The sequence below is a fragment of the Manis pentadactyla genome, chromosome 13, assembly GCF_030020395.1.
Source record: "Manis pentadactyla isolate mManPen7 chromosome 13, mManPen7.hap1, whole genome shotgun sequence".
Taxonomy (NCBI): Eukaryota; Metazoa; Chordata; class Mammalia; order Pholidota; family Manidae; genus Manis; species Manis pentadactyla.
Window position 1 is genome coordinate 60515555 of NC_080031.1, and position 12600 is coordinate 60528154.

General features: G+C 57.4%; 1 protein-coding gene across 1 annotated transcript; it reads right to left on the reverse strand.

The window, feature by feature from the left end:
- Positions 1–9994: 9994 nt before the first annotated feature.
- Positions 9995–11936, reverse strand: LOC118916123 (interleukin-3-like). The gene is made up of 3 exons (XM_057490495.1): positions 11718–11936; positions 10345–10380; positions 9995–10228 (listed from the first exon to the last, which is right to left on the reverse strand). The coding sequence occupies exons 1-3, from the start codon at positions 11934–11936 to the stop codon at positions 10121–10123; spliced, it is 363 nt and encodes a 120-aa protein (XP_057346478.1). The 3' UTR covers positions 9995–10120.
- Between the last annotated feature and the right edge of the window lie 664 nt (positions 11937–12600).

A 12600-nucleotide genomic window follows, 5' to 3' on the forward strand; every position in this document is an offset into this window, starting at 1 on the left:
CGAGTGAGGACATTCTACTGGGCTCAAGTGGGTGGCCTTGAGAGCAGGAAGAACTCGTGGTCTGAGTACTGTGGCCCAAGCCGGCAGCCCTAGAAAGTTTCACTGCATGGCCAGAGGGTTCCTGCACTTGCATAGGAAGCCAGACTGTCGTTCTTCAGACCCCGTTGAGGTCCTTGCTGGGATTGAGGCCCACCATGAAGCCAGCCCTGCTTTCTGAGCCTGGTAGAATGTTGCTATGTGGCCAGGCTTGGAGTGAGAGTGTGGCATGGCCAGGCCCTGACCCATCCTCCACCCTCTCCATGAGGCCTCTGCTCAGCCCTTGCAGGGAATCCTCAGGGGTCAAGGACACTAGATGCAAATGCCACACAGAGTGGAAGTCTGTGTCAGACAGTGCCCTGGAGGCTGGGTGGTGGTGAGTAGGTACTACAGGCAGTGGCTAAGCTAGTGGTCAGGAGGCAGAGAGCTGTTGTGGCCCCTCGGAGACAGAAGGTCACCTTCCTCCTGGAAATGAGTCGTCACCGCTCAGACAGTTAGTCAGCAAAGTTTTCCAATCTTCTTCAGGACCTGTGCTGGGGAGGAGGCAGTCGGGACCCTCCTGCTGGTCCTGGAGGCCCTCACCTGGTGAGGGACAGCAGTGGACGGTCCTGTTGTGTGGGCTGGGCTGTGAGGCGGGAGTGCAGAGCTGAGCAATCCCAAGAAACCACTCCTCCCCGCTGGAGGCGCAAGGGAACCAGAGAGCTCCTGGGAGATGCTGCCTCCCCACACAGGCTGAAAGGGCAAGTCAGGCTGTGGGAGGGAGGGGAGGACAGGTTAGATGGACAGCATCAGGGGCTCAGAGACAGAGAGTTTTAGGAGCAGGTATGGTGCGAGGAGGCAGGCTCCAGAGAGATTTGGGGGATAGAATTTGGTAGACTCAATGATGTAATGGACTTGTTCATTCAGTATTTATTGAGCACCTGCTAGGTTTCCAGCAGGGGAAGGGGACTCACAGACGGTAGGAAACAGACAGGGCCCTGCCTTTATGGACTTTGTAGCCCCATGGATGGAGGAACAAAATTAATCTATTCACCCCCTTCCCCAAAGTGTGCTTTTGAATGTAAGTAGGAAGAGTTAGAACCACTGTCCAGGTGTCTAAGGCAGGGACCCAGGAGACAACAGAAGTTTTGGCGGTTCAGAGGCTGCACACTCAGGAGGCTGACCCGGGCGTGGCTGTGTCCACATGATCACTAAGGCCACAGGAGGTTATTCAGGAAGAACAGCTAAGGGCCAGGGCAAGATAGCTGGACGAGAGGCTGGACAGCGGCCAACAGCTCTGGGAGAGCAGGAAACAAGGGGAAGCAGGAGCCGCAAGCTGAGGGCCTGCCAGCAGCATGGCCTGTGGTCATGTGCCAGAGTCAGCACACGAGGGGCAGAAGTCCGTGGGCTCAGTAGTAAGGTTCATGGGCGGCCACATCTTTTTCTGGAAAGATGACATCAGGGCTGAGGCCATGACACAGGCAGACATTCCTAGATTGCACTGCATGGAAAGTGGCAGTGATAACATCGAGGGGGCTATTGACTCAGGGGCCCGATGGGACTGTGGGAGGGTGGGGGCGGGGCCCACGGGGGCAGCATGACTCCCCCTTACCACAGGGCCAGGAGAAAACCCTTGGGAAGGGGTTCCCTTTGAGCATCCCTCCCACAGGCTCTGGAGGAAATGGGGCCTTGTGGTCGCCCTGGGATCCTTATCACAGAGGAAGTTATCAGAAGGGGAAGGAAGCGGGCCTCAGAGTGCCACATCCCTTGGGACCTCTCCATGGCCACCTGAGCTGGCCTCACCCTCCTTGGACTGCCACCCTTTGATGAGGGTCCTTGTCCTCTCTGGGGACCTGAGGTTCAGGAGAGCAGTGGCCCGCCCAGTCCACACAATCAGTGATGGCAGAGACAGGATTCAAACCCATATCTGTTCCTGCTCACCTGATGTCTTCCATTATCTCAGGGATCAGAGAGCCAGGAGATGCTGGTTACCTGGCCAGACCAGCAGAGGGATGCCCTCCTCAGGGCGTCTGTAAAGGGAGACTCCAGGCATTGGCAAGGAAGCTAAAGGAGACTGTCACTGTGCCAGGGAAACCCTGGGGGCCAAAGGCAAAATTTTCCCAGCAGAGGCTGCATCCAGGCAGCTCTGTGTCTGTCCTGGGCTCTCTACCACTGACCCCTGGGCAGCCCAAGAAAGTCCCGCCCCCTGAGCCTCAGCACCTTCACCTGTCTGATGGGTTTAGTTATCTCCACCTCAGAGGAAACTGCTGCTCCCAGGAAGCTTTGTGAAGGAATCCTCCAAGCAAGGAGGCAGTGCTTCAACCTTTCCTCCCCATTCCCCACCCCTTTGGAGGCTTCTGAAGCCCAAACTATGTAGAAAAGTCAGCCTTGCCAGAATGTTCAGGGACATGGCCCCTTACCCAGCCCCAGCCACAGAGGGCATCTTCCTGAATAGGTATGAGGTGGAGAACCCAGCCTCCATCCAGATGTGGAGCTTACAGGGCCCTGCACCCCCCTCAAAAGACTCCAGTGCTGGAACAGCACCGTGAGTGGCTTGTCCTTCCCTGAGTGGGAGTCCTGGTCCCTCCAGGACACACCAGACACATGAAGCAGCATCCTTGGCCTTTGTGGTCACAGCTCCACCTGTCCCACATCTCTGTCTAGGTCCCTAGAGGTGCACCTTGAAAAGGCCAAACCTCAGTTCTGGTCCTGTTCACAGAGTGTCCCCCTGGCCCCTGGCACTGGTGAGTCCTGACTGTCTAGGCAGGTAGGAGGGTGGTTAACCCCGCAAACACATGTGGACTCTGCATCCATATAGCCAAGCTTCCAGACTCTGCACGCAGAGATCATGTCTGGTGGTCACACTGTGGGGCAAGGTAGACGAGGCCAATGCTGACAGGCACAGTGTTAAGGGCACAGAGAATGGGTGGCCAGGAGGGGGCGGTCATGAGGGAGAGTGACCTGGGTTCAGGAAGGCCTTAAGGGGACTGTTGTGTGTGTGGTGTGAGCAGCAGGGGAGTGCGTGTCTCTGACACTTGGGGACCTGGGTGGACAGCAAGGCCTTCTGCCTTGATGGATGAGACCCAAGGGAGCAGGGAGTTTGGGGGCATCAGTCCAGACTGAACTGGATATGGCAAGTTTGAGAGGCCAAGGGACCTTCAGAAAGTCGGTGTGGCCCAGAGATCAAGGAGAAGTCAGGACCCAAGACATCTCACCGCCAGTGAAGAGGAGGTTCCCACCAGCAGAGGGCCGTACAGGGCAAGCCGGGCGGGGGGTGGTGCCCAGGGAGGCCAGCCTTTAAGGCTGGGCCAAGGATGAGACATCCTTTCTCGCTTCGTTCCTTGGTTCTTGGGGCTTCTTTGCTGTTTCCTCAGAACCCAGCAAGTGCACGCCCAGGCTGAGGACACCCATGGGTGGGTGTACCGGCCTGCCCACCACCATGTCTTCCCTCCATCTCTGCCTCCCACCAGCCAGGGTTCTAACCTCCAGGGATGGAAACGCATTCCCCACCTGTGCCTCTCTACCTGTGACCTCACCCCCAGCTCACAGTTTCATCAGGCACTCAAAGGCGCCACTGCCTTTATCTGCCTGCTTGGGGAAGAGCCACTGGAAGCTGCATTAAAGCTTAAACAGGGAGACATCAAGGCTTTACAACTCCCAAAGTCCCCAGGTGCCCCCGCTGCCCTCTGTGTTAGGGGCTTGAGTCCCTGCCAAGGTGCTGGATAAGGGCCTGCAGACTGGGCGCAGCTCCCATACCTGCCTCCCCCGGGAGCTGATGGGCCAGAATCAGTATCGTGCATGTGGGATTTCTGTTTTGACAGCTCTGGAATGAGCTTCCTTCAGGATTTTTCTGTTTGGGTGGGCATGTCTTTTGTCTCTGGTCTGCAGGTCCCAGGGGCCCTGGCCGTGAGCGTCAAAGCCACCCTCTGCTCCCTGTCAAGCACCTCTGCCTCTGTGCAGAGCCCCTTCCTTCTTCTAGTACCTCCCCCAGAGGACCCCAGCCCCTCACGGGGGTGGGAGTCTCCCTGTTCCCCCCACCAGTCAGGCTGAGGGCCCAGCAATAGTGGTAAAGGTGACAATGAATGGGGGCTTGAGGGGGCCATGAAGTGTCTCAGGGATGGCTGGAGGGGGTCCTTGGGGATCCCTCCTCCCAGCCCTGGGGCCACCAACCTGTAACTCTCCCTCCCTCAGCACGCGCTCCCCCCTCTCCCTCAGGCCTCATCCCAGGAAGCCTGTACCAAGCCCCCCACCTGGGAGCGCTGCAGCTCCCTTTGTGATGAAGGCAGAGCTGGAGGCTGTGGGCGTGGCCTCTTCTTGCTGCACAACCTTGAGCTGTGACTTCTGCGTCTGAGCTCCCCGGGGCTCATCCCCACAGGGCTGGAGGCAGGGGGCCGTCGGGGGAGCACTGGCCCACTGGAGGGATGTTTTCTGTTTGTGCTGCTGTAGGAGAGGGCGGAATGCCAGGGTCTGCCCTGTGTCCCACAGCCTTCTGGGTGTGGGGGTGGATTTAAGTTTCCCTGATGGGGCTTTCCCGTGAAGACCCTTCCCCACACCCAGTGCCAATAGGCAAATCCTGTGGGCAGCCTGGATATGCAAAGTCAGTCAGCTGACTGGGAAATGACTCAGCCACATGGATTCTCTTGTAAAGAACCAGCTGAGAACACCAGATGGGGGACTGGCCCCCCCCAGTCCTGCCCCATCCTTGCCGGGAGAAGGTGGCCCCAGCCTGCCAGGGGCCCAGGAGCTGCCTGGTTAAGACAAGCAGCCCCTGAGTGTGGCTGTCAGCCTGGGAGAGCAGAGAGTCACATGTATTGGATACCCTCTGATGCTGGGTGGGCCCGGCCCCAGTGCCTCAAACCCCTCCCTGATTCAAGGCTCCTGGGCCTCTGAAGGGCCGCTACCCATTGTTTTGGTTACCCATGTGTCCCGCCCATAAGGCTCAGGACAGACACAGAAGACGGAGCAGGGGAAGGTGCACCCCACGACTGTCACCCCCAGCACTCGCAGCCGTGCCCCACAACGCTCCCCACCCCAGGGGCTCCCACAGCTCTGCTGTGACTGTCCCCACACTGGCCACAGTCATGCTCCATCCCCTCCCCCACAGGGGCCTTCCTCCCCACAGCTCCCTGGCACAGCCCCTCTCAGGGACGCACCTCTTGGTCATGTCCCTCTCTGCTGCTGGTCCCTGGCCCGGCCCACATGCCCTCCACGGCAGGGCTGCGTCAGTGTCTGTAGAGCAAGTCCCAGGGCACCTGGCAGGGAGGGCACCTGTCTGAGGGATGAGGACACCCCAGGGAGCAGGCAGGGCTCCTGGCAGGGAGAAGGGGGGTGTCACAGAGGGGCCAAGTCTGTGTGGCAGCTCAGCCCTGGGCCCTGAGGGCTGGAGGGCAGGGGGTCCTTGACTGCAGCCAAGGCAGGAGCAACTGAGCCGTGGTCTCCCTCTCGTTCAGAGGCTCCACGAAGCATGGGGATGGCGGATGCAAGGAACACGCAGGGCCAAACTCCAGAGCTGAGCCCCAGTGAGTAGGTACTGGGGTGCTGGGCAGGAGAGGGGCACTGAGGAGTTGGTGATACACGTATGGTGCCTGGGTGAGTGGACGGGGGAGCTGGGGCACCATGGCTGTGCTGCTCGTCCCTGGAGCTGGAACCGGGGGGCTGTGGAGCCGGGGGCTGCCTCTGGGAGCCTGGGGCCAGTCAAGGGGGCCTTGAGCTTCAGGGGGCACTGGCAGCAGCACTGTGGCCTAAGGACTCAGTGGCTCTGGAGTCAGACCCCTTCAATTTTTGGGACTCTGTTTCTTCATATGTAAAACAGGGGTAGTGGTGGACTTCAGCCACACACTGAGGGGCTCCCTAGGCCCCTCTCCTTCCAGGAGAGCAGCAGGTCCTGGGCCTGCCTCCTCTTTCTTCCATGAGGCTGACCTGAGGTTTTCAAGGGGAAAATTGAGGCCCCAGCAGGGTGAGCACTCACTCAGGCCCCCGCTCTGGCCTCTCCCTCACTCCCCCCACAGGCCCAGGGATCCTGCTCTGCTCTGCCAGCTCTCTTTCCTCCAGCAGCTCTCTACCCTCAACACCCTGGCTCCTTCATCTTGGTGTCAAACACAGTGTCTGATGGGGCCCCATCCTATCCTCCCCCTCTACGCACCCACCACTCCCCAGACCATGGGTGTCCCATCTTGCTGTCTCCACAGTGGCCAGGCCAGGGACCCGGAGAGGAGCACGGATGGGGGAAGGCACCAGGCTGAGAACCAGAGGTGCCTGTGGTCCCGAGGCAAAGGCAGTGGCCAGGGTGCTCTGGGGGTCCTGTCCCCACCTGGCCCCCTGACTCCCACACTCGGGCGCTGTACGCTGCCTAGGCTCTCAGTGCCCCAGCTCACCCTGCACTCTCAGACCTCCATGCCCTTGCCCCCTAGGGCCACGTGCCTCACATCCTCTGCACCTCTCCACCTGACGAATTCCCACTCCTTCCTCAGGCTCCCTGGGCGTGACTCCTGCCGGAAGCCTCTGATGAGATCCACACCTGCCCATCCATTGCTTTGTCTGTGTAACGCCCATCACACTGTGGGGGCCACCTGGACATGGCCAGCAGGCCCCCAAAGGCCCGTCTCGGTGCTTCCCCAGCCGCCTGCACCAGCCTGGGCTCAGCCTTGGAGGGTCCTCGTGGGTCTGCTGACCTGAGCCAGGCAGGGTGGGAAGCCAGGGCAGGAGGAGCAGAGCCTTTACCTGGAGCGGGAGGGCCCCCAGCGTGGAGGGGGGCAGGCCGGGCCTCCGTGAGCTCCCCTCTCCTCAGACACTTGCCTTCCTGGCAGTTTCCCTTTGCTGTCTCTGTGTTCTGTATTTCCAAATTTTGTCATATTGCCCTCAGAGTGAAAAACTATAATACTTTTTAAATTAAAATAAAATTCCTGGCTGAGGTAATCTATTTTCCTGCTGAAGAGGCACCTCAGGTTTGGAAAGTTAGGAACTCGGCCATCAGATGCCATCCTGGGACTTACAACAGGGCTTTGCTGCTCCCTGGTGGCAACTGGTCTTACAGACCTGGGCAGGCTCAGAAAAGACCTCAAGCTGACAGAACTGCAGGGGAGACGCAACACCCCAGGGCCTCCCACTGGGGCAGGGAGTCATCAGCCATCTCCGCAGGCAGCCGAGCACTGCTGCAGAAATGCCCCAAACTAACTGGGAATGACCAGCTCTTGGTTCTGGGCCCCAGCTCAGGCTGTGCCTGGGACAGGGAATCTGCCCACAGGCAGTGTCTGAGGTCTGGGGTTAAAGGTGAACTTGAGTGCGTCAGGCCCTTTGTTCATCCTAGTCCAACCTAGAGCAGGCTGGACCGCTCCTTAAGAAGGCCACTGATGAGCCCCCCAAATATCAGAGAAGGCCCAGCCCTCTCAAGTATGTCACCCCCATCACCCACCTCCAGCATGGGTCCTGTCCTCCCTCCCCTGCACCCTGTGATCTTCGTGCACCAGGCCTGTGTCTGAACTGACCACTAGTCCTGCGGTCCTCAAGCACTAACACAGGGTCTGGACCGGAGGAGAGGAGAGAGAGAAACTGAGGGAGATGTGTAGGCTCCCTACCAGAAGCCACTCCTGTCGCAGGCCTTCCTTCCCTTCTATGAATGCTCACAGCCAATTCCAGGCTCCGGGTCTTCGCACCTGCCGTTGGCTCTGTCCAGAGCTCTTTCCTCCCTGATTGCCACACGGCTGGCACTTTTTTGTCTTTCAGGTTCAGCCACCTCCTCAGGCCTTCCCAGACCAGCCAATCTTAGGCAGCCTCCCAGGGCCAGCGCCCTCTGCTAGTTCACTGCTATATCCCCAGGCCAGAGACGGGGCCTGACACACAGGTAGGTGTTCAGCCAGTGTGTGCTGACGATATGAGTGCCAAGGCATGGAAGAAATGCAGTGCCCTCCAGCCTGGAGTGAGGCAGTGCCGCTGCAGGACAAAGAGCTAGGAGTGCTGAGGAGGGGCCCTGGAAGGGGACAGCCAGGTAAGAGCAAAACGGCAGACTGCTGGCTGCCTCCCCACGCCTCAGCTCAGGGAAGTTCAGCAGCTGGTGGAAGTTTAACAACAGACCCTCAGGGAAAATCTGCTTTGTAGCGTTTGCCAGTGCTCAGTGTAAATACTCACTGTGGTCCATTTCAAGCACCAGGTGGTTTGATAAGTGGCTGGCAATTTTTTAAAAGATTTAACAATTGGCTCTGTGAGCCAGTGTGAGCAGGTCCCAGTGACCCCAGGCTCTGGCCTGCTGAGGACAAGGTGCAGGAGGAGCATCGCAGGACAGGCCACATGGCCCATCTCCTCCCCACCAGGGCAGAGGGTAGGTAGCAGGACCCACGTGCCCGGAGGGAGGCAAGGGAGTGAAGAGGTAACAAGCAGTGACTCATCCTGGAAACACGGGTGTGGGGCACAAATGCTTACCTCAGCCAGGCTGAAAATAGGACCAGCCCCAAGGTGTGGGTAGGAGAGGAGCAAGAAAGTGAAAACCCCAGTCTAGATTCAGGTCTCTCCCCACTCCTCTCAGGCTCCCACCTGGGCCCTGGAGCACCCGAACCCCGTCACGTGCCTCCCTCTAGTGGCTCTGCCAGAGGCTGCAGCAGCCGCAGCTCCCCAGAAGGAGTCTTCCCCTGGTGCCACAGAGCTGTCCCTGAGGCAGGGGGAGGGAGGCCCAAGGCAAGAAGGGAGTTACTTTTGTGGGAACACAATCATTTGTTAGGAGGAGGAATATGGGGGAATAGATTGCTGAGCTAGTAGTAGACGACTCTTCCACTTTCTCTTGTTCCACTCAAGAATAGCTGGGCTATTCCCTACTCACAGCCTGAGGAGAGGGTGGGTCAAGGCAGAAAACAGAGACAAGTGGGGCTGGACCCCAGAATCCCGGGTCAGCACCCAAAGTACTTATAGGACTATGGTCAGAGAGGGTGACATTGCTCCTTAAGATGGTGACAGAGGAAGGCTCACTCTGCCGTTCCTCCCCCTCCCCCACAGACTGGAGGGTGCAGACGAGCCAGAGGCAGAGGCCCGCAGCCTGATGGGCTGGTTGGTCCCCATGGGTCAGGTCGCAGCCCAAAGCCACATGCAGGGGTGTCCCAGCCTCCATCTTCCAGATCAGTCTGTGCTTCCTCAGGGCCACACTGGCTGTCTTTCCAGTAGGTGCCTGCCTACCCACCCATTTCAGAGAAGAGCCCTGTCCTAGACTAGTGTGCACGACCCAGAGGCAAGCAGCATTTGAGTTGGTTCTGAAGTAGAAACTCGCCATGCTGAGTCAGGCGTAGGGCGCAAAAGACCAAGGTGACAGTGTGGGTAAAGATTTAGTGGTGGGACGAAAGGTGTGTGGTTCGTCTTGGAAGCCACAGCACTTCTGATGGCTGCAGTATCAAGAGAGTTGGCAGCTGTGGGAGTAAGGAAACAGAAAGCAGGTGGAAGAAGGCCTCTTGTGCTATCCTTAGTTGTGAATAAGGTCCAAAAGACCCTGAGGACTGGGAAATAAAGTATCAGACCAACCTGGTCAGATATTCATGGTTTAAGAGGCAATCTGTCTCCCCAGTGAACCACAGATTGGCAGGGTGTGGGTTCTGGGGCCCACTGGTGGCAGGGAAGCCAGAGGGCTGGGGTGGGAGAGGGCTGCTCTATTATCAGGCAAGAGAGTTCCTAAGACCTGAGTCAAACTGAGACACTGGTGACAAAACATTTGTTCCAAGAGTGTAATTTATTTTCACAGATGTGAGAAATCAGTTTAAAACCCGAAGTACAAATAAATGTACCCCCAAATCCCCCTGTTGAGTCCTGTTTAGAAAGAGCAGGACACAGCTCCCCTGCTCAAATAAATATGGTTCACATTGCACAAGGTAATAAATAAATACATAAATAAATAGCCTCGGTAGGATCAAAATGAGAACATAGTCACAAAAACAGCCAAAGAGGGGTGGCACATTTCAGAAACTAGACAATTAACAATTCTCTGAGTCTACAGTAAATGAAATGTTCCAGTCCTGGACTGTGTGAGAGATACCCCGTACTCTTCAGATGTTCTGCTCTTTCTCACATCCCAAGGGCCTGAGGTGAGAAGGCCCAGAGAGGGAGCCAGACAATGGACTGAGGAAAGTACAGCTCAATGCCTGTTCCTGTCACGCAGGAAGCTATTAAGGGTTACCAGATACTGCTTCAATTTACGCTGGAAATCACCCTTGTTACTCTCCTCGATACGGATTTGGTCTCCCTGTGAAGAAACGATGAAGGTGGCGTTAGATGAGGCAAGGTTGGAAGGTGGATGACAGGCTGGGGTCAAGTCATGACTGAAGGCAGCGCCTGCAGGGGCATCTTGGGGCAGCTCACCTCAGTCGTGGGGGTGGGCAGGATAGGCTGGAATTCCTGTGGAAAGAGACCAAAGCAGATGGGCAGAGACTGGCCTGGGAAGGAGGAGGCCCTGTTAGCCTCATCCCCGGGGAGGGGTGGGGGCAGGGGCAGGGGCAGGGCCATGGCAGGGGGCGGGGGGCTCCCAGAAATCCTCGACAGCTTCACACACCTTAAGATTTTTCCTGATTTGTGAGTCGTTCCCATACAAATTACTGGCAGCTTCCAGGAATGCATCCAGGTTTGGCCTCAGAAGGATCCTGTTCTGAGGGGACCAAGAATACATGCGGGAGGGAAGGTTGAGGAGTCTCCTTCCGTGACCAGGCTGAAGTCACCCCACCGTTTCTAAGCCTCCTTTCAGGGCATCCTTGGGCACTCCTCTCCTTGTGCCTTTCTTGGCCCGGGTGGGTCCCTGAGCTTCCCTGAAGGGCATAGGCCCGGAGGAGAGGGCACACCCTGGGCAAGGCCCTCTTCCCTCATGCCCAGAGCCCCCGACTCCATGTCAGCTGTGTAGAGGGCCCAGGCGGACCTTTCTACACCTGGGGAAAAAAATACATTTCCCAAAACTGGCTCTACCCAAGGTGGAGGGCTGGCTAGGGGAAATACTCGCAGCTAAGAGGCCAGATGATAGGGTTAATGCCTTGACTGAATTAAGGGCTCCTAGAAATCAGGAAGAAAATCACAGAGACCCCAGTATGGGAGAGGGAGCAGCACGCGAACCGTGAGTGCCTAAAAGGGGAGAAACACCAATGGCCAATAAACTCAGGAGAGATTCAGCCTCTTGTGTGAACCCAAGAAATGCCGTTCAAGCAAAGGAGAGGTAACCCCTGAAGCCAACTGGAGCTCAGAAGCTCACTCTATGTAATGATGTCCAGGGCCGTTCAGGGTGGAAGGCATGGCTCTGTTTTTTAAGGAAAAGGAAGGAAGCAGGTGCAGTCATGGGGGACGTTTTATTCTGCCAGTCCAGGGGCTGCCCCACTGAAAACTGAACTTGAGGCCTTTGGTATTGTTCACCTCAAGCTGCCCCTTTCAATTTTGCAACAAAAAAATCATTTTCCTATCATAGCCATGAGCAGACAATGTTCTAAGCACGTCCTTTGAGCACCAGACACAGGTCTGGGACCTTCACCCACATTGTGCAGCCTAATTCTAACAACACAGCCACTGGGATAGATGCTGTCAACTCCGTTTACAGATGAAAGCTAAGGCCAGGCAGGTGGGGTGACAGGCCTGAGGCCACCCATGGAGGGGATGGATTGGGCCCCAGGTGCAGCCACATGCAGGGCTGAGCTCTTACCCGCAGGATCAATTTGTCATTCCAGTTCAAGGGGTTCTGTGGGGGCAGAGGGAGAGACAGCCCGTTGAGTGAATCCCCTTGGCTGACAGCACTCTCCCTGCCCATACTTACCCCAGCTACTCACTTGTGAAGCCAAAGGTGACTCGTTGAGGGCTTTCAGAATCTCAGTGACTATCACAGAGTACTGGTCAGGCCGGAGTGTCGGGAAGCCCTGTGCCTGAGGGACTTGGAGTCTGAGCAGGAGCAAGAGAAAGTACAGAATGGGGAGGCTGCTCATGCTTGCTGGCAGGATGCCATCCGTCTGGTCCTGGTCCTTCGTGCTGTTCTGAAGCGTCCGAGACCGTCTCCCGTCTTTTATGCACAGCAGCTGCATGCCCACACCCGGTTGATAGGGGGGCAGGCATCGGAAGAACCTTAATCTGACATGGAACCTCCACAGCAAACCACAGACTTATTCATCACTTTCTAGTACTTGAGATCAGAGCAACTTGGAAAAAAAATTATCGAAAGGGTATCTCCTCATCTTGCCAAGGAGGCTAAGAGATGGGCAGGCCACTGGCAGAGTAGGGACAGGTGCCAGGACCCCTCTGGCAGGTGAGGGCCCACCGGAGTCTGAGCTCCCTGAGCCTCTGGCCCAGTGGGCCTGGGCCTGCTATCCCTGGACAGCTCTGACCCTCAGCTGTCTGGCCGCCTGTCACACGGCTCTCATCCATGTGTGGGCTTGAGCACTGAGAACATCATCTGACACTCTCTCAGCACCGAGTTCCTGGTGGTACAGCCCCCGGGTTTGCCTCACGGGCTTCGGACAGCTCCTTTTCAACACTTGCTGCTCCTGGCAGATGGGGCCCAGGCACCAGATGCCCATTCTTTCACTCGTCTGGTGGCAGCACAGCCCTGCACTGTGGGTTCCTGATGCCCGCAGTCCCCGGCAGCACAGGATT

Bases quoted from the DNA above. Each gene is read 5' to 3' on its own strand.
- LOC118916123 (XM_057490495.1), bottom strand. From the start codon at position 11,936: ATGAGCAGCCTCCCCATTCTGTACTTTCTCTTGCTCCTGCTCAGACTC. The intron at 10,381-11,717 runs GTCTCTCCCTCT...CTCTTTCCACAG, and splicing joins GGGGATTCACTCAACGGGCT to GAATTCCAGCCTATCCTGCC. The intron at 10,229-10,344 runs GTGAGCTGCCCC...GTTTCTTCACAG, and splicing joins TGCCCACCCCCACGACTGAG to GGAGACCAAATCCGTATCGA.